Raw genomic sequence first — 18352 nt, 5'->3', positions numbered from 1 at the left:
AGGATGGTTTCAATCTCCTGATTTTGTGATCCGCCCGCCTCGGCCTCCCAAAGTGCTGAGATTACAGGCGTGAGCCACCACGCCTGGCCTGCTTATTATATTTTAGTACTCTCTTGTTAGATGTGTACATGTTTATAATTCTTATCTCTTCTTAATGAATTGACCCCTTTATCAATATATCATGTCCTAATCTGAGCTGTTTTTAATTGGATTTTGTGAAATTATATTGAAAGTTGTTCCCTTGGCTCTTCATAGATAACAGTTGGAGACATTGGAACACTCTTTAAAATTCGTATTGGGCATACCAACTCTGGACACTCCCCTTCCTGGCACTGCAAGGAGGTAAGGATGTATCAACACTTTCCCGTTCTTTGCAAAATCCTCTGCATATTCCTCTCAGGAGTCAACTCATCATGCCTATAATGAGTTGATGGAGTCCTGTACCTTTTTAGCCTGTGCTTTCTTCAAGGCAGAAGTATCATATGTCCTTAATAATTGATTAATTCTTAATTGATTGAGGGAGGCACCTTAACCAAGCAATTCTTTCACCTCTTTGCAAAGAAAAAAAATGCCTGGGACTCTGGATTAACTCATATAGCTTCTTGATATAGTTGCACTACTGATAAAAAGATGACTAGCTGTATGTTATTTGCTTCAGAAAATGTTGTAAAGATAGACCACTGTGTTGATGAAATAATAGTCTACTAGAATTGAATGCCAGCTCTGAAATTTAGTCTATTCATGTTAAGCAGGAAAATGTCCCTTGAGTATTTTTAAGATTAAGAAAAAAGGCTTAAATTTTCTACATTGTTCAGCATGAAACATCCACTTGTTACCATGATTGTCAGTAAATGCAGATCTCCAACACTGGAAATCACAGAGCTTGTCATCCATTTTTGTGTATGGTATATTTACATCTTCTGTCATTTCAAAATAAATGCTCTTTAAACAAGTTCTCAAAATGTGAAGAAAATCTCGTCATATTCCTGATATTTTTGGCAAACTTACTCTTCTTGAGTTTTAACATGTGGAAGAATTAATGAAAAATTCATAGATGAGTAATTCCTTAAAAACATTAAAAAATTCCATTAGCAGGAATATATAGTTGTTAATACCATCTTCTTTATGTTAAAGTTACAAAGGATTCTGAAAGCAGAATGAAAAAATAAAACTTACCTTATGAAAATACAGAATGTTGAGGTTATATTTTAAAATTCAAAATTACTCCCTGGCTTCTATGTGAAATGCTCTCTTTTATGCTATATAGAGCTTTTGAAGTATAATATTCAAATTGATTCTTAAGTGATCATATGTGACAATAATATCTTTTTTTCTTCCCTCTCAGTGAGGTAAACTAACATATGAAAATTATTAATCCTCCTGCTATTTCATTTGCTAGCCAATAAGCAAGATTACATTCATTATGAACTTGGGATGCTGAGACAAAAAATTTTGTATTATAGAGGAATGATATAAAAATCAGGCTGAAAATTTTTATTGTCTTTCTCTCTATGGCAAGTATTCTCTCACTGCAAGAGAACTTTGCCTAAGGTTTACTTTGGCTCTTGTTGAGTACCTGTGAAGAAGAGACACATTCGTGATTCAAAGTTTCATTCTGAATGTACAAAAGCCCTTATCCACTTTATCCATTTTGCCAAATTAGATAATGGGTTGACATTTTTCTGTTTAATTCTTATAATACAGTTTAGAAGTTTAAAATTTGAAATTTTAAGTAAGCCAACTTGTGTGGGGATTTGAACAGAATCACTGATTCCATAATAGCAACAATAATACATTTCCATAAAATAACCACATTGCTTTAGAAACTTAATCTTGATTTTTTTCAAGTTCAGTTAAGGAAGTTTACAAAATAAAAAGTTCAAAATGTTAGGTTATTTTCTGTTTCTCAAATGATCAGCTTTGGGCCTTAATTAAAATCGTCAAATCAGACAGTCTTGGCAGTAGTAACCTTGCAAACAATAGTTTTTCTCACTGGTTCTCAGGAAGCCTTTCTAAAAGTGACATTACATTGTGTGAGAATCACACTTAATATGCATTTATAAATGTGAATTCCTGAACCTGTCTGAGACCCAGAGACCTTCGTAGGAGCAGGTACTGAAAATCTGCCTTTTTTTCCTTTTTGAGATAGGGTCTCTGTCTGTTGCCCAAGCTGGAGTTGAGTGGCATGATAATGGCTCACTATACAGCCTTGACTTCCCAGACTCAAGTGATCCTCCCACCTCAGCCTCTCAAGTAGCTGGGACTATAGGCATGCACCACCACACCTGGCTAATTTTTAAGTTTTTGTGGAGATGGGGTCTTGCCATGTTGCCCTGGTTGGTCTCCAACTCCTGGGCTCAAGCAATCTGCTCACCTTGGGCCTGCAAAGTGCTGGGATTACAGGTGTGCGCCACTGTGCCTGGGTGAAAATTTGCCTTTTTAACAAGGTGATTTTAAAATCATTAAAGTTGAAAATCTCTGATTTAAGGAATTTTCAAAAGAGTAAGATTAATTTAATAGTTAAAATAACACCTCACTGAAGCTTTTTTTATTTCTAAAAATATTTTAATGAAAAAGTTATCTTTCTGTAAACATTTCATTATTCTACAAATGAAACATCTGAATCCATTACAGGACACTTCTGAATTCTTAAACATCAGAGAGCATAGTGAAGTTTTACAGTAATTTTGAATATTTAGATAGGCTAACAATCCTTACATTACCCTTGCACACTGGCATGCTTATTCACTATTTTGTGACATCAATTACTGGAACTCCAAGAAATACTGTAAAAGAATAATTGTACTCTATTCAGAAAAGGCTAGATTTTAGTATCAGAAAATATAATTTTTACTTTTTGATGATTTTCATATTTTTCAGTTCCTACCAGAAATTTTTAACATTCTTGTTTAACTCCAGGATAAATGGATTAGGTGTAATAGGTGACCATATAAATGATTACTGGTTGAATTTTGTTCATTGCTAAGGATCCAAGGGGGGAACCATATCAGTTTGAATCTGTAGTGTATGAAATCTGACCTTATGCTAATATTTATAAAATCACTTTAAACCAAAAAATCAATTTCTAAGAAATTGAAACAAGGAAATAATATATTTCTAAAAATGTAAACATTTCTTTCTAAACAGGAAAATATTAATGACATAAGATTTGGGAAGAAATTGCCATGTTGGAAATAAACATTTCAAAATAGAGACACTAGAAATAGAAATTTATCTGGGTGCAGTGGCATGTGTCTGTAGACCCAGCTACTCAGGAGGCTGAGGTGGGAGGATCACTTCAGCCTAGGAGTTGGCAACCATCCTGGGCAAAATAGCAAGACTTTGTCTCAAAAAAATAAAGAAATAAATAGAAATAGGAAGATTTTTAGATAGAGGAAAGAAATGCCATTGTACTTGAGATGGCAGGAAAAGAAGAAATTAGCACTGTCAAATTATCAACAGTTCCTCATATTAAAAAAAAGTTCTCTGAGCTAAGTGGCAGTCTTGAACAAAAACTTATTTGACACTTTGATAAAGCATTCCTACATTTTTGAAAGTAATATTATTGTTATTGTAGATACAACTGCATAATATGAATTCTGGAAAACAGTTTTATGTACCTGTTCAACGATGGTTTGCACGAGATCAAGAGGATGGGGAAATCTGTCGAGAATTTCCTGTTTTAAGTAAAGGACAACCCATCCTTCCAGGTAGGAAAGAGTCAACTCCAGGCAGCACAGATAAAACTTGTTTGCCTAAATGCTGAAGGACAGGACACCAATAAACACATGTTTGAGTAAATGAATGATTAAGGAGTGCCAGTTTCTTATCACTTGCCTCTCTGATGTGGCAGCTGCATCTAAATGCTTTTTAGTTGTTTCACATGCCAACATTCAGGAATATGTTCTTGTCAACAGCCCTACAGGAAGGTCGGCTGAAATGCTTCTTAATCAAAACAAGGAAATTAATTCTTAGGCGGTCATGAGAAAAATTGAATGTCAAATGAAGTTCCTCCAGGGCTAAGAAATGCAAGTCAATATATACTTTTCCCACCGGGCTCTCCCTCATTTTTGAAACTTTAACTATTTGATTAGGAAATAAAAACACAACTGCTCAATGACATTCTAAATGTCTGGCCAAAAGCAGAGATGTATTCAAGCCTAGTTTACATTTATGGCTGATAATAGGATCTTTTTCTGCTCAGGGTGAGGTAGTCACTGCTCCCTAGCATAAGAATTCAGGGTGGCTGTCCATAAGAACTATTTGCTCTTGGGTCTGCTGGCCTCTGCCTTGGAGGAGAATGGGATAAGGGCATGTGAGATTATTAAACAGACAATTGGCAAAAAATGGATTTTTCTCCAATCCAGACTGTGTTCTATTAAAATTGTCATGTTTTAATTTTCTAAATAAATAAATAAACGAGTAATAGTAAGTCTTATCTGACATTAGGCTTAGGTCCATACCAACCTGTGTAGTTTTTTGAGGGAACATAGACTGGTAAAACATTTGCACAGATTGATGATTCCTTTGTGGTTTTAAATTAAGGTGCGATCACTTTTCTTAAGTTTCTGAAGTTAAAATATTTTTGAAAAGACGTGAATAGCCCTAGTTACTGAAAAGTGAAGCATGAGCATTGTTCTCAAAGTTCATAAGTATTTTTTTTCAACATTTGGAAGCATTGTTATCACTATTCTTCCTCATCAGCCCATGTGTTTCACCCGAGGAGATGTTTGCCAGGTGCCCTATTCCTACCCATTGTTGGTAATGACGCAGAGGTCACCTTCTGCTGCTACTTCCCTCCATTTTTAACTGTTAAAGTTCTACTCAAAGAAGGCACACTCTACAAATATGTTCTGATTTTACTTGTCTTTTGTGTAGGGCTTGACCCTTATGGTTTATTAATCAACGTTTTTCTTTTCAGTTTTAGGACATGGCTTGGTATTCTAACCATACCCTATCATATGCTATCTGTAAACCTGATAAGCCTTTAGTTATCTAGGTCAATGGTAGATATAGCAAATGATGATTTACCCTTGCCATATTTTTATGTAATATTCTAGCTAAGATTGATACTGTGTCTGAAATGATATCATTACAAACAAGTAACACCCTTTGCTAGAGGTAGACACGTAAGTTCTAGGTGGTACAAATAACGAAAGCTGGATTAATGTCTTTTTTGCTATATTTTATTCCTTTAAGTTTATAAAAAGTAATGGTAGTTATTTGTCATTTAAGACAACAGTAACTCTAAAAGTGTTTGCCCAGTTTACCAGTATACCATCATGTGTACCTGAAAAAAAATTTGTTGTAATTATGGAGTTACTTTCCTGCGAAGGGTAAAGGTTCCTAAGAAAACACCAGCTACTCCGGAGGCTGAGGCAGGAGAATGGCGTAAACCCGGAAGGCGGAGCTTGCAGTGAGCTGAGATCCGGCCACTGCACTCCAGTCCGGGCGACAGAGCGAGACTACGTCTCAAAAAAAAAAAAAAAAAAAAAAAACACCAAAAGTGGGCTCACAGGTTGTGTGAGTGTGTGAGCAACTTTTTAAAAACTTTTATTTTTAATTGTGATAATTAACACAAACATTAAATTTACTACCTTAGACATTTTTAAGTGTACAGTTCACTTGTGTTAAGCGTATTCACATTGCTATGCAACAGATCTTTAGAACTTCTGCATCTTACAAAGCTGAAACTCTATATCCATTAAATACTAATTCCCCCTAATCCCCACCCCGCCGCACTTCTCTCAGCCCTTGGGAACCACATTTCTACTTTCTGTTTCTATGATGTTAACTACTTTAGATACATCATATGAGTGTAAGCATACAGTATTTGTCCTTTTGTGATTGGTTTATTTTACCTAATGTAATGTCTATGGTATAGCATGTTAACAGAATTTTTATTATTTTTAAGACTGCGTATTACTCCATCATATGTATATACTACAATTTCTTTATCCATTCATCTGACAGCAGACATTAGTCTTGCTTCCACCTTCTGCCTATTGTGAATAATGTTGTAATGACCATGTGTGTGCAAATTTAAATATCTCTTTGAGATTCTACTTTGAACTCTTTTGGATGTGTATCTAGAAATGGGGTTGCTGAATTTTATGGTAATTCAATTTTTAAGTTTTTGAGGAACCTCCATACCTTTATCCATAGTAGTTGGATAATTTTACATCCCACAAGGGTTCCAGTTTCTCTGCATTCTCCCCAACACTTGTTTTTTTTTCTGTTGATACTGGCCATCTTAATGGGTGATTCATTGTGATTTTGATTTGCATTTCTGTAATAATTAGTGATGTTGAATTTTTGTAGGCTTGTTGGCCATTTGTATATATTCTTTGATGAATTGTCTATTCAAGCTCTTTGCCTATTTTTAAATTGGATTGTCTCTTTTCCATGTGTTGTTGTTTAGTTGAAGGAGTTCCTTATTTTTTCTGGATATTAGCCTCTTATCAGATACATGACTGGGAAATATTTTTTGCAACTCCATAGGTTGCCTCTTTACACTAATGATTGTTGCCTTTGCTGTGCAGAAGTTTTTAAGTTTGATGTAGCCCCATTTGTTTGTTTTTGTTGCATGTGATTTTGGTGTCATATCCAAGAAATAATTGCCAAATTTGATATCCTGAAGGTTTTCTCTTAAGGTTTCATCTAGGAGTTTTATGGATTTAGATTTTTATGATTAGGTCTTTAATCCATTTTTAGTTAATATCTATATTGATGTAAGATAAAGATTCAACTTTATTATTATTATTTTTTGTATGCATGTGGATATCCAGTTTAGTCAACACCATTTATTGAAGAGACTATCTTCCTCCTTGTATGGTCTTGGCACCCTTGTCAAAATCATTTAACTGTATAATCGAGGATTTATTTCTGAGTTCTCTATTCTGTTCTGTTAGTCTGTCTGTCTGTATCCCAGTACCACACTGCCTTTATTACTGTTGCTTTGTCATATGTATTAAAATCAAGAAGTGTTAGGCTTATAACTTTGTTCATCTCAAGATTGTTTTGACTATTCAGGGATCTCTTGGCAATCTATAGGAATTTTTGGATTTTTTCCTATTTCTGTTAAAATTGCTGTTGAGATTTTGATAGGGACTGCATTTAATCTGAAGATTGCTTTGGGTAATGTAGACATTTTAACAATATTAAGTCTTCTACAAACATGAAGTATGTTTCCATTTATTTGTTTCTTTAATTTATTTTAACAATGTTTTGTAGTTTTCATTGTACATATTTTTGCTGCCTTGGTTTAGTATTAAGTGTAGCATTTTATTGTTTTTGGTGCTATTGTAAATGCAGTTGTTTTCTTAATTTCTTTTTGTATTATTCTTTGTTAGTATATAGTAATGCAGCTGCTTTTTGAGTGTTGATTTTGTTGTTTTAACAATTTTTTTGTGTGGAGCCTTTTAGTTTTCTACATATATAACCTGCAAACAGCAATAATCTTGCTTCTTCTCTTCTAAGTTGGATATCTTTTGTTGGTTTTTCTTGTTTTAATTGCAATACCTGGAACTTTCAGTCATATGTTGAGTAGTAATGATGAGAGTGGGCATCCTTGTCTTTTTCATGATCTTAGAGGAAAAGCTTTTTTTCTTTCATCAATAAGTATTGTGTTAGCTGTGAGCTTTTTATATATTGCCATTATTATGTTGAGATAGTTTACTTCTCTTCCTAGTTTGTTGAGAGTTTTTATCAAGGAAGCATGTTGGATTATAAGAATGCTTTTCTGCATCAATGAAGTTTTTTGTTTTTTGGCTTTCTTTCTGTTAATGTGGCATGTTACACCGATTGATTTTTGTATGTGGAACCATCCTTGTATATCTAGGTATAAATGCAACTTGGTCATGCTGTATGTGCTGGGGGTAGGAGGCGGAGCTTTGGCATGTAAAATGCCATCAATTTTCCTACTGGTTTCGATGAGGTTCTTTTTGTCTTTGGTCTTGCCTGGGTGTAGGAACCTCTTAGGTGGTTTCTGGGGTTCTCACAAAGGCAGGTATTCCAAGTGTTGTTGTTATGATGGTATCTCTGTGGGCAAATGTGGGTCTAGGGTTTGCATCATCTTGCTGATGCCCTATGGATACTTTTTAAAAATATGCTTTTTAAAATTATACTTTAAGTTCTAGGGTACATGTGCACAACATGCAGGTTTGTTACATATGTATAATGTGCCATGTTGGTGTGCTGCATCCATTAACTCGTCATTTACATTAGGTATATCTCCTAATGCTATCCCTCCCCCCTCCCCCCACCCCATGACAGGTGCCGGTGTGTGATGTTCCCCTTCCTGTGTCCAAGGGATCTTATTGTTCAATTCTCACCTATGAGTGAGAACATGCAGTGTTTGGTTTTCTGTTCTTGCGATAGTTTGCTGAGAATGATGGTTTCCAGCTGCATCCATGTCCCTACAAAGGATGTGAACTCATCCTTTTTTATGGCTGCATAGTATCCCATGGTGCATATGTGCCATATTTTCTTAATCCAGTCTGTCATTGATGGACACTTGGGTTGGTTCCACGTCTTTGCTATTGTGAATGGTGCCACAATATTATAGCAGCATGATTTATAATCCTTTGGGTATATACCCAGTAATGGGATGTCTGGGTCAAATGGTATTTCTAGTTCTAGATCCTTGAGGAATCACCACACTCTTCCACAATGGTTGAACTAGTTTACAATCCCACCAACAATGTAAAAGTGTTCCTATTTCTCCACATCTTCTCCTATGGGTACTTTTTAATGAAACAACTATTTTATATTTCAGTTTACCCAGTAGAACCCTGGACAAATGTGTCAATTAATTAAGAAAACTTCAATTCATTTTTGTTACATATTTGTCTTTTAAGTTCTTATGTGGACAATAAAAGAAGAACACCTCTGATTAGAATAGCACAAAGATAATAGACCACTGTTACTCTGATTCCCCTCCTCTTGTTTTCTCTCTCCAATTTTATCATAGTTATTTGGTTTTTAAAAAAGGAAAAGTGAAAGTTTGTTTAGGAAAATAATGGGGAAGGCTGGGTGTGGTGGTTTACACTTGTAATCCCAGCACTTTGGGAGGCTAAGGCAGGTGGATCTCTTGAGTTCAAGACTAGCCTGGGCAACATGGTAAAACCCCATCTCTATTAAAAAGAATATATAAAATTATATATTATGAATATGTAATATAATAATGTTATATAATTACATTATTATACATACATGATTATATATATATACACACACATATATATATATAAATATTAGCTGGGCATGGTAGCACATGCCTGTAGTCCCAGCTAGTCAGGAGCCTGAGGAGGGAGGCTCACTTGAGCCTGGGAGGTTGAGTATGCAGTGAGCCATGATTTTCCCACCACATTCCAGCCTGAGTGACAGAACCAGACCCTGAATAAAAAAAAAAAAAAAAAAAAGAAAAAGAATGGAGAAAAGTTATTAATCTTTAGAAAAGGATTGTCAAGTTTACAATCCCAGAAAGTAAATAAAACTTCCCTCAATAATTCCTACTTATAAACCTTCTGCATGAGCTGAGGAGGGAATGGAATATGAAGGAATATCAACTGATGTGAAAATCCAGAGGATGGAGCTGGTGTGGGAGGGCAGTGCAGGAATGTGCTTGAATTCACAGAACTCTTGAATTAGAATCTTTTTATCTTCTTCTGGTACTTCATGCCCATGAATATTAGGTATTTTGTCATTACCCTACAGGTCCCTGAGGTTCATTTTTTTAAAAAAGTATGTTTCTGTGTTGTTAAATTGGATGATTTCTGTTTATCTGTCTTCAGGCTCATTTGTGCTTTCCTCTGTTCTCTCCAGTCTGCTCTTGAGCCTGTTCAGTGAGTTTTAAAATTTGCTTATGATGCTTTTTTTCAGTTCTAAAATGACTATTTAGTTATTCTTTAAATTTTCTATTTCTTTGCGGGGATTTTCTGTTTCTCCATTGTTTTAAGAGTGTTCATGATTGTTTGTAGTAACATTTGTATCCTGACTGCTTTAAAATATTTGCCAGATAATCAGTACCCGTGTTATCTCAATGGTGATGTCTCCATTCTCTTTTCCCATGTGAGTTGATATTTTTCTTGTTCTTAATATTCTGATTATTCATATTATATCTGGGACATTTTACATATTATTATATGAGACAGTAGCTCTTACTTAAATCCTAAGGAGAATGTTGATATTTTTGTTTTAGTATACAGTTGACTACTGGTTAATTTCAGGTTGTAAATTCTAACCTACCTTCTGTGGGCTGTGGTTCCAATGTCAGTTCAGTTCTTAAAACCTCTACAGTTCTTGGATCTTTCTTTTGGTCATTTGCTTAGAAAACTGAGGCTTTAGTTATCCTGTTGTGCTGTGCACTTCTTCAGTCTTCCTGTTTGGAAGGAAGACCCTATTGAAGCCCAGTTCCTCCAAACAGAAGAGAAAGTTCTCTCCTTTAAAATGTTGGCTCCAATGTACTCCTCTTCCCAGGCACAGGGATGTAAGAAAATAGAGAAATGCAAGTAAAAATATGGTAGCATGTTTGCATCTTCTCTTCTCTATATTTGAGGAGTTCCCTTTCCTACCTCCTGAACCAAAACTAGAGGGCTTCTACCGAGCCCCCCGAAATCTGAGGTCCTGGTACCTATTTCCAGGTCTCTGGTGCATTGAATCCAGGCTGGGGGACTGTGGAGGAGGAAAAATGGTAAACTCACAGATGTTTGGTATTACTTTAAATTTTGGTCTTCTTCCCCATTCCTCCTGCCGCTGTTCACGTTTTGATCTTCATATAGCTGTTCTACGCATTCTGTCAAAGTTTTACAGCTGCATTCAGTAGGAGAGACAGGGTGGTGCGTGTTACTCCATATTACCTGGAACTAGAACTCTTGATTGGATTTCTGTACAGTAGTCTCCACTTATCCATGGTTTTTCTCTCCTTGGTCTCAGTTCTTCAAAGTCAATTGCTGTCCAAAAATATTAAATGTAAAATTCCAGAAATAGACAATTCACAAATTTTAAGTTGTGTCCCGTTCTGAGTGTGATGAAATCTGCTGTCCTGCTCCATCCTGCCCTGATGTGAATCACCGCTTTCTCTAGTGAATCCATGCTGTATATGCTCTCTGCTTGTGCGTCACTTAGTAGCCATCACCTGTCACAGTATCGCAGTACTTGTGTTCAAGTAACCCTTATTTTACTGAATAATGGCCTCAAAGTGCAAGAACAGTGATGCTGGCAATTTGGATATTTCAAAGAGAAGCCAAAAAGTACTTCCTTTAAGTGAAAAGGTGAAAGTTCTTGAATTAATATGGAAAGAAAAGAAAAAGTATGTCAAATTTGGTAAGATTTGTGGTAAGAACAAGTTTTCTGTCTGTGAAATTGTGAACAGTATATTGTTATAATTAATCAATTTTATTGTTATTGTCAATGTCTTATGGTGAACTAAACTTTATTATAAGTATGTATATATAGAGAAAAACTTAGTATATATAGAATTTGTTACTATCTGTGGTTTCTGGCATCCACTGGGGATCTTGGAACTTTTCCACCATGGATAAGGGGAGATTTCTGTACGTAATTTTCTATTATATGAGTACTGCTTGGCACTTAAAAAGGTTTTTTTCTTATGTTGTCAGTGACAATATATGAAGTGAATGTGGCAACGGGTGAGCTATGGAATGCTGGAACAGTAGCAAATGTCTACATTTCTATCCATGGGGAAAAGGGAGATACAGGATCCAGACAACTATTTAGATCGAAGAGCTCCTTCAATTTTTTAAGAGGCCAAGTAAGCAAAATACCTGTTGATTTTAAGAAGATTAATCATGGTAAAAACACATAAAATAAGATTTACTGTTGTAACTATTTTAAGAGCATTTTAAGTGCACAGTTTAGTAATGTTAAGTATTCACATTACTGTACAACAGACCATCAGAACTTTTTTATCTTCCAAAATTGGTAATCTAGTAATTAACAGCTCCCCATTTCTCCTTCCCTTCAGTCCCTAGTAACCACCATTCTACTTTCTATTTCTGTATTTTTACTTCAGATACCTCATGTAAGGGAAATAATATAGTAATTGTCTTTTGTGACTGGCTTATTTCACTTAGCATAATGTCCTCAAGATTCATCCATGTTGTAGCATGTGACAGTATTTCCTTTCTTTTAAAGGCTGAATAATACCTCCTTGTGTGTAATCAAATGAACTGCATTTTGTTTATCATTTCATCGATTAATGGACATTTGGGTTGCCTCCACCTCTTGGCTATTGTGAATAATGCTACTGTGTACATGGGGGTGCAGCTATCTCTTTGAGCTCATCTTTTCAAATTGTTTTTGATACATATTTAGAAGTGAGATTGAGGGATCATATGGTAGTTTGTTTTTAATTTTTTGAAACTGCTATACTGTTTTGCATAGCGGTTGCACCATTTTACAATCCCACCAGCAGTGCACAAGGGTTCCAGTTTCTCAACCTCCTTGCCAAGACTTGTTAATTTTTTAAATGCACCCATCCTAATGGCTATGAGGGGATATCTCATTGCTTTCGGTTTACATTTCTTTATTTATTAGTGATGCTGAGCATCTTTCATGTGCTTATAGGCCACTCGTATATAATCTTTAGAGAAATGTTTGTTCAAGTTCTCTGCCCATTTTAGGGTTGGGTTATTTGCAGGAATAGAAACCCAAATACTGTACATTCTCACTTATAAGTGGGAGCTAATTATAGGGCACTCATCGACACAATGAGAGCAACAATAGACACTGGGGTGTGGAGAGGGATGCGAGAGAATGAGGCAAGGATTGAAAAACTGTTGGGTACTATGCTTAGTACCTGGGTGATAGGATCCCTCATATCCTAAACCTCAGCATCACACAATATACCCAGTTAACATACATACACATGTACTGCCTGAACCTAAAATAAAAGTTGAAAGAGAAAAAAATTGGGTTATTTCTTCTTTTTTGTTGTTGAATTGTAGAAATTCTTTATTTATTCTGGAACTTAAGCCTTTGTATTTCCTCTTTGTTGAATTTCTAACTTGGTTCATTCATTGCTCTCCTGACCTCAGTATCTTTGTGACTGTTATTTTGAATTCTCTGTTGAGTAAATCACTTAGTTCCATTTCTGGAAATTAATCTTGTTCTTTTGTTTGAGACATATTTCCCTTTTTTCTTCATTTTCTTTGACTCTCTCTATTAGTTTCTATGAATTAGATAAGACAGCCACCTCTCCCAATCTTTTGAGACTGGCTTCATATAGGAAATAGAACCTCACTGATCAACTTGGCAGAGATTAAGTGCCTTCCAAACTTTTGTATTTGTCCCAACTACTGTCTTTGTTTTCAGTGGTTCCCAGGAGTTTAGGGTGTGCCAAGTCATGTCAGTGCCCTAGAGATAGGTAAGATAGAAACCAGTCTCTTGAGAAGCAGCTGGAAAAGTTGGGTTGCTAGATGTGTGATCAAGTTCCGGTTTTCCTCAGGCAGAACCTGAGAGCTGGAGTTTATCTCCCACTCATTCTGCATTAAGCTGCAGAGAGGATCTGTGGCAAATGCCTGCACTCCTGCACTGCATTGCTCTCTGTTGCCCCCAAGAGCCTAGCAAATGCTCAGTTCCATCAGTTCTCAGAGACAGGTGGGTCAGCTGGAGACTTGTTTTACCTCTGGAATGAACCAGGGGAAAATGCCGTATGAAGTGTGCAGGCACTCAGTAGACTACTGATTGCTTGTTCTGTCACTGCCTGGATGCAAGATAATTAAAAATGTAACCCATGGAAATCGCTGGGAAACTTGACATTAGGTGTGCATCAAACCCCTTTCAAAGAAAAACTGGGTGCTGGGGTTTTTTGCCTGCTTTCTCTGCATGAAGCCAGGAGAAAGCTGCTGGAAGTGCTCCTTACCTGTTTAAAGCATCTCTTCATTCTCTGCAGTCCCTGGGGTACTCAAGAATGCCTATCCCCATCAGCTCCTACAGGTAGGTGATTTAGAGCCCAGTCCCTCAGGTAGAAGCTGTAAAATATGGGACATTCGATGTACGGACAAACTCCTTCCAGGGAGAAGACGGAGATTCGCTTTATCACTGGAGCCGGCTGGGGAAGAAGGCATGTCTGTTCAGGTTCACAAAGGACTTCTAATTACTTGACTTATCACCAACCAGATGCAGGCTAACTAGAAGCTCAAGTCTGGGGCAGCATCTGAGAAAGTGTAAGTCCAACCTTTTGTAGTGAGAAAAAGGGATTTGGGTATTTTTGCCTGCTTGCTCTGTGCTAAGCCTTATGTGGGATAGCTGCTGGAAGTGTTCTTGTACCCAGTTGAAATTGCCTCTTTGTTCTCTGTGGTACCAGGCAATTCTCAAATGCTGAGCCCCCACATTTCCAGAGGTAGTTGATTTAGGAGCCAGTTGTTTAGGTGGGAGCTATGAAAGTTGGGATGCTCAGTGTGTAGAGAAACTCTTTTCAGGGAGAATCTGGGGCCTTGGTTTTATTGCTGGAGTGAGCTAGGGTGAGAAGACATGGGAAGTACCCACATGCCTATTGAGGCTCTGGGAACTTTACTAATTTCCTGCCCTCTAGGCTTCCGGATATACTCTAGTTAGAAGCCCTGACTCCTGGACAGCAGCTGGGATTGTGTGCAGTCAGACCTCTTCCTGGGAGAAATTGGAAGTTAGATAATTTTCCTTGCTTACTCTGCACTAAGTCTAGGGGTATAGCTGCCTGTTTAAAACCACCTCCTAGTTCTCTGTGATCCCAGGGGATTTTCATATGCCAAGCCCCATCTGCTCTCAGAGGCAGTTGATGTAGGAGCCAATCCCTTGGATAGCAACCATAAAGTTAGGTTTTCTCCTCCACAATCCCTCAGCCTGGATTCAGTGCACCAGAAACCTGGAAACAGGCACTGGACCTCAGATATGGGGGCTCAATAGAAGCCCTCTAGTTCTGGTTCAGGAGGCAGGAACGGGAACTCCTCACATATAGAGAAGGTGCAGACATGCCACTTTTTTTTTTTTTTTTTTTAGCTTTCATTTTTCTGTTTTTGTATGTCCCCATACCTGGGAAGAGGAGCCCATGGGAGCCAACATTCTGAAGGAAAGGAACTTGCCCTTTTGTTTGGTAGAGCTGGGCTTCAATGGGGTCTTCCTTCCAAACAGGAAGACTGCAGAACTGCACAGCACAACAGGATAACTAAAGGACAGAAACAGAAGAGTGGATCCTATGTCCAGAATTCTGTCTCATTTGAAGGCTGGTGGAGAAACTGGTTTATATCTCCCCTAACTTGGAGGCATGACAGAAATGGCAGATAGTTTGGAAGCCTGGAAAAACAGAGGCCAGCACTGCAGCCTGTTTTTTGCAGCAGATATTCTTCAGTACAACAGACAGACAACAAAGCAAGCAAGAGATTGTGGGCTCCAGATAAAAAACAAACACTTCCTTTTTGAAGCTGGAGAAGCTCCTGACTGTGCAGTGCTATTTCTGGGGTGTAGTTTGTGGCAGGAGCTTGTCTCAGCTTTTTCTACCTGTTTCGATGTGGATATTTTCTCAGTTTCCCAGTGTGTGTGTGTTGCAATAAGTGTCTGGATATCTCTCCAAGTGAATTGATGTATTTGTATTTGTTTATTTGGTACGTCCATGGAAGAATTGAAAGTCACAATCCTCCTAGTCTGCCATGTTGCTGACATCACCCAACCCGGTGATGGTTTAAAGAGTGAGTTGTTAATAGCAGGCTCTGAAATTGAGGTAATAATTAATAGCCTACCAACCAAAAAAAACCCAGGACCAGACGGATTCACAACTGAATTCTACCAGAGGTACAAAGAGGAGCTGGTAACATTCCTTCTGAAACTATTCCAATCAATAGAAAAAGAGGGAATCCTCCCTAACTCATTTTATGAGGCCAGCATCATCCTGACACCAAAGACTGGCAGAGACAAAAAAAAAAAAAAAAAAAAACCAGATAATTTTAGACTGATATGCCTGATGAACATCAATGCAAAAATCCTCAATAAAATACTGGCAAACCAAATCCAGCAGCACATCAAAAAGCTTATCCACCATGATCAAGTCAGCTTCATCCCTGGGATGCAAGGCTGGTTCAACATATGCAAATAAATAAATGTAATCCATCACATACACGGAACCAATGACAAAAAACACATGATTATCTCAATAGATGCAGAAAAGGCCTTCGACAAAATTCAACACCCCTTCATGCTAAAAACTCTCAATAAACTAGGTGTTGATGGAATGTATCTCAAAATAATAAGAGCTATTTATTACAAACCCACAGCCAATATCATACTGAATGGGCAAAAACTGGAAGCATTCCCTTTGAAAACTAGCACAAGACAGGGATGCCCTCTCTCACCACTCCTATTCAACATAGTGTTGGAAGTTCTGGCCAGGGCAATCAGACAAGAGAAAGAAATAAAGGGCATTCAATTAGGAAAAGAGGAAGTCAAATTGTCCCTGTTTGCAGATGACATGGTTGTATATTTAGAAAACCCCATCGTCTCAGCCCCAAATCTCCTTAAACTGATAAGCAACGTCAGAAAAGTCTCAGGATACAAAATCAATGTGCAAAAATCATAAGCATTCCTATACATCAATAACAGACAAACAGAGAGCCAAATCATGAGTGAACTTCCATTCACAATTGCTACAAAGATAATAAAATACCTAGGAATACCACTTACAAGGGATGTGAAGGACCTCTTCAAGGAGAACTACAAACCTCTGCTCAACGAAATAAAAGAGGACACAAGCAAACGGAAAAACATTCCATGCTCATGGATAGGAATAATCAATATCATGAAAATGGCCATACTGCCCAAAGTAACTTATAGATTCAATGCCATTCCCATCAAGCTACCAATGACTTTTTTCACAGAATTGGAAAAAACTACTTTCAAGTTCATATGGAACCAAAAAAGAGCCCACATTGCCAAGACAATCCTAAGCCAAAAGAGTAAAGCTGGAGGCATCATGCTACTTGACTTCAAACTATATTGCAAGGCTACAGTAACCAAAACAACATGATACTGGTACCAAAACAGAGATATAGACCAATGGAACAGAGCAGAGGCCTTAGAAATAACACCACACATCTACAACCATCTTATCTTTGACAAACCTGACAAAAACAAGAAATGAGGAAAGGATTCCCTATTTAATAAATGGTTCTGGGAAAACTGGCTAGCTGAAACTTATAGAAAGCTGAAACTGGATCCCTTGCTTACACCTTATACAAAAATTAATTCAAGATGGATTAAAGACTTAAATGTTAGACCTAAAACCATAAAAACCCTAGAAGAAAACCTAGGCAATACTATTCAGAACATAGTCATGGGCAAGGACTTCACGACAAAAACAGCAAAAGCAATGATAACAAAAGCCAAAATAGACAAATGGGATGTAATTAATCTAAAGAGCTTCTGCAGAGCAAAAGAAACTACTATCAGAGTGAACAGGCAACCTACAGAATGGGAGAAAAGTTCTGCAATCTACCCATCTGACAAAGGGCTAACATCCCGAAGCTACAAAGAACTCAAACAAATTTACAAGAAAAAAACAACCCCATCAAAAAGTGGGCAAAGGATATGAACAGACACTTCTCAAAAGAAGACTTTTATGTGGTCAACAGACACATGAAAAAATGCTCATCATCACTGGTCATCAGAGAAATGCAAATCAAAACCACAATGAGATACCGTCTCACACCAGTTAGAATGGCCATCATTAAAAAGTCAGGAAACAACAGATGCTGGAGGGGATGTGGAGAAATAGGAATGCTTTCACATTGTTGGTGGGAGTGTCAAACTAGTTATACCATTGGGGAAGACAGTGTGGTGATTCCTAAAGGATCTAGAACTAGAAATACCATTTGATCCAGCGATCCTATTACTGGGTATATGCCCAAAAGATTATAAATCATGCTATTATAAAGACACATGCACATGTATGTTTATTGTGGCCTATTCACAATAGCAAAGACTTGGAACCAACCCAAATGTCCATCAATGATAGACTGGATTAGATTTTCTTTTATTTCATAGAAAGCCCTGCTTTTCTAACTGTTCTGTTTGGTGGATAAAGGGATAACAATGTTATCCATTAATTTGTACCAGGCATGAACAGTATATTTTTTGTTAATGAATGCTAATGGTTTTGTTTCTCATTATTTATATTACTAATAGTGCATTTACGCAGAGACAAGGAGGTTCAAAAGAAAATAGTCTTATTACGTGTCAGAGGAAGGAGCTGAGCTCTAATCCTGGATCTGTGCGTCAACTTTCTTATCTGTAGAAAGGATTTTTTTTTCACTTAGCAAATTTTTGAGAATAAAATAAATGCATATGAAAATATTTTGAAACA

The 18352-nt window shown here is 37.0% G+C and overlaps 1 protein-coding gene across 1 annotated transcript in view; it reads left to right on the top strand.

The window, feature by feature from the left end:
- The first annotated feature begins 317 nt into the window (after nt 1–317).
- The window catches only part of LOC105508684, a 73676-nt gene continuing 55641 nt past the window's right edge, over nt 318–18352 (top strand). Inside the window, 3 exon segments of the mRNA XM_011937582.1 lie at nt 318–342; nt 3578–3710; nt 11622–11773. Coding sequence (XP_011792972.1) covers nt 3593–3710; nt 11622–11773 — 270 coding nt within the window. The 5' untranslated portion in view covers nt 318–342; nt 3578–3592.

Source organism: Colobus angolensis, unplaced genomic scaffold (genome assembly GCF_000951035.1).
Source record: "Colobus angolensis palliatus isolate OR3802 unplaced genomic scaffold, Cang.pa_1.0 Scaffold166, whole genome shotgun sequence".
Classification (NCBI taxonomy): Eukaryota; Metazoa; Chordata; class Mammalia; order Primates; family Cercopithecidae; genus Colobus; species Colobus angolensis.
This window is presented reverse-complemented; position numbering and strand designations above follow the sequence as displayed.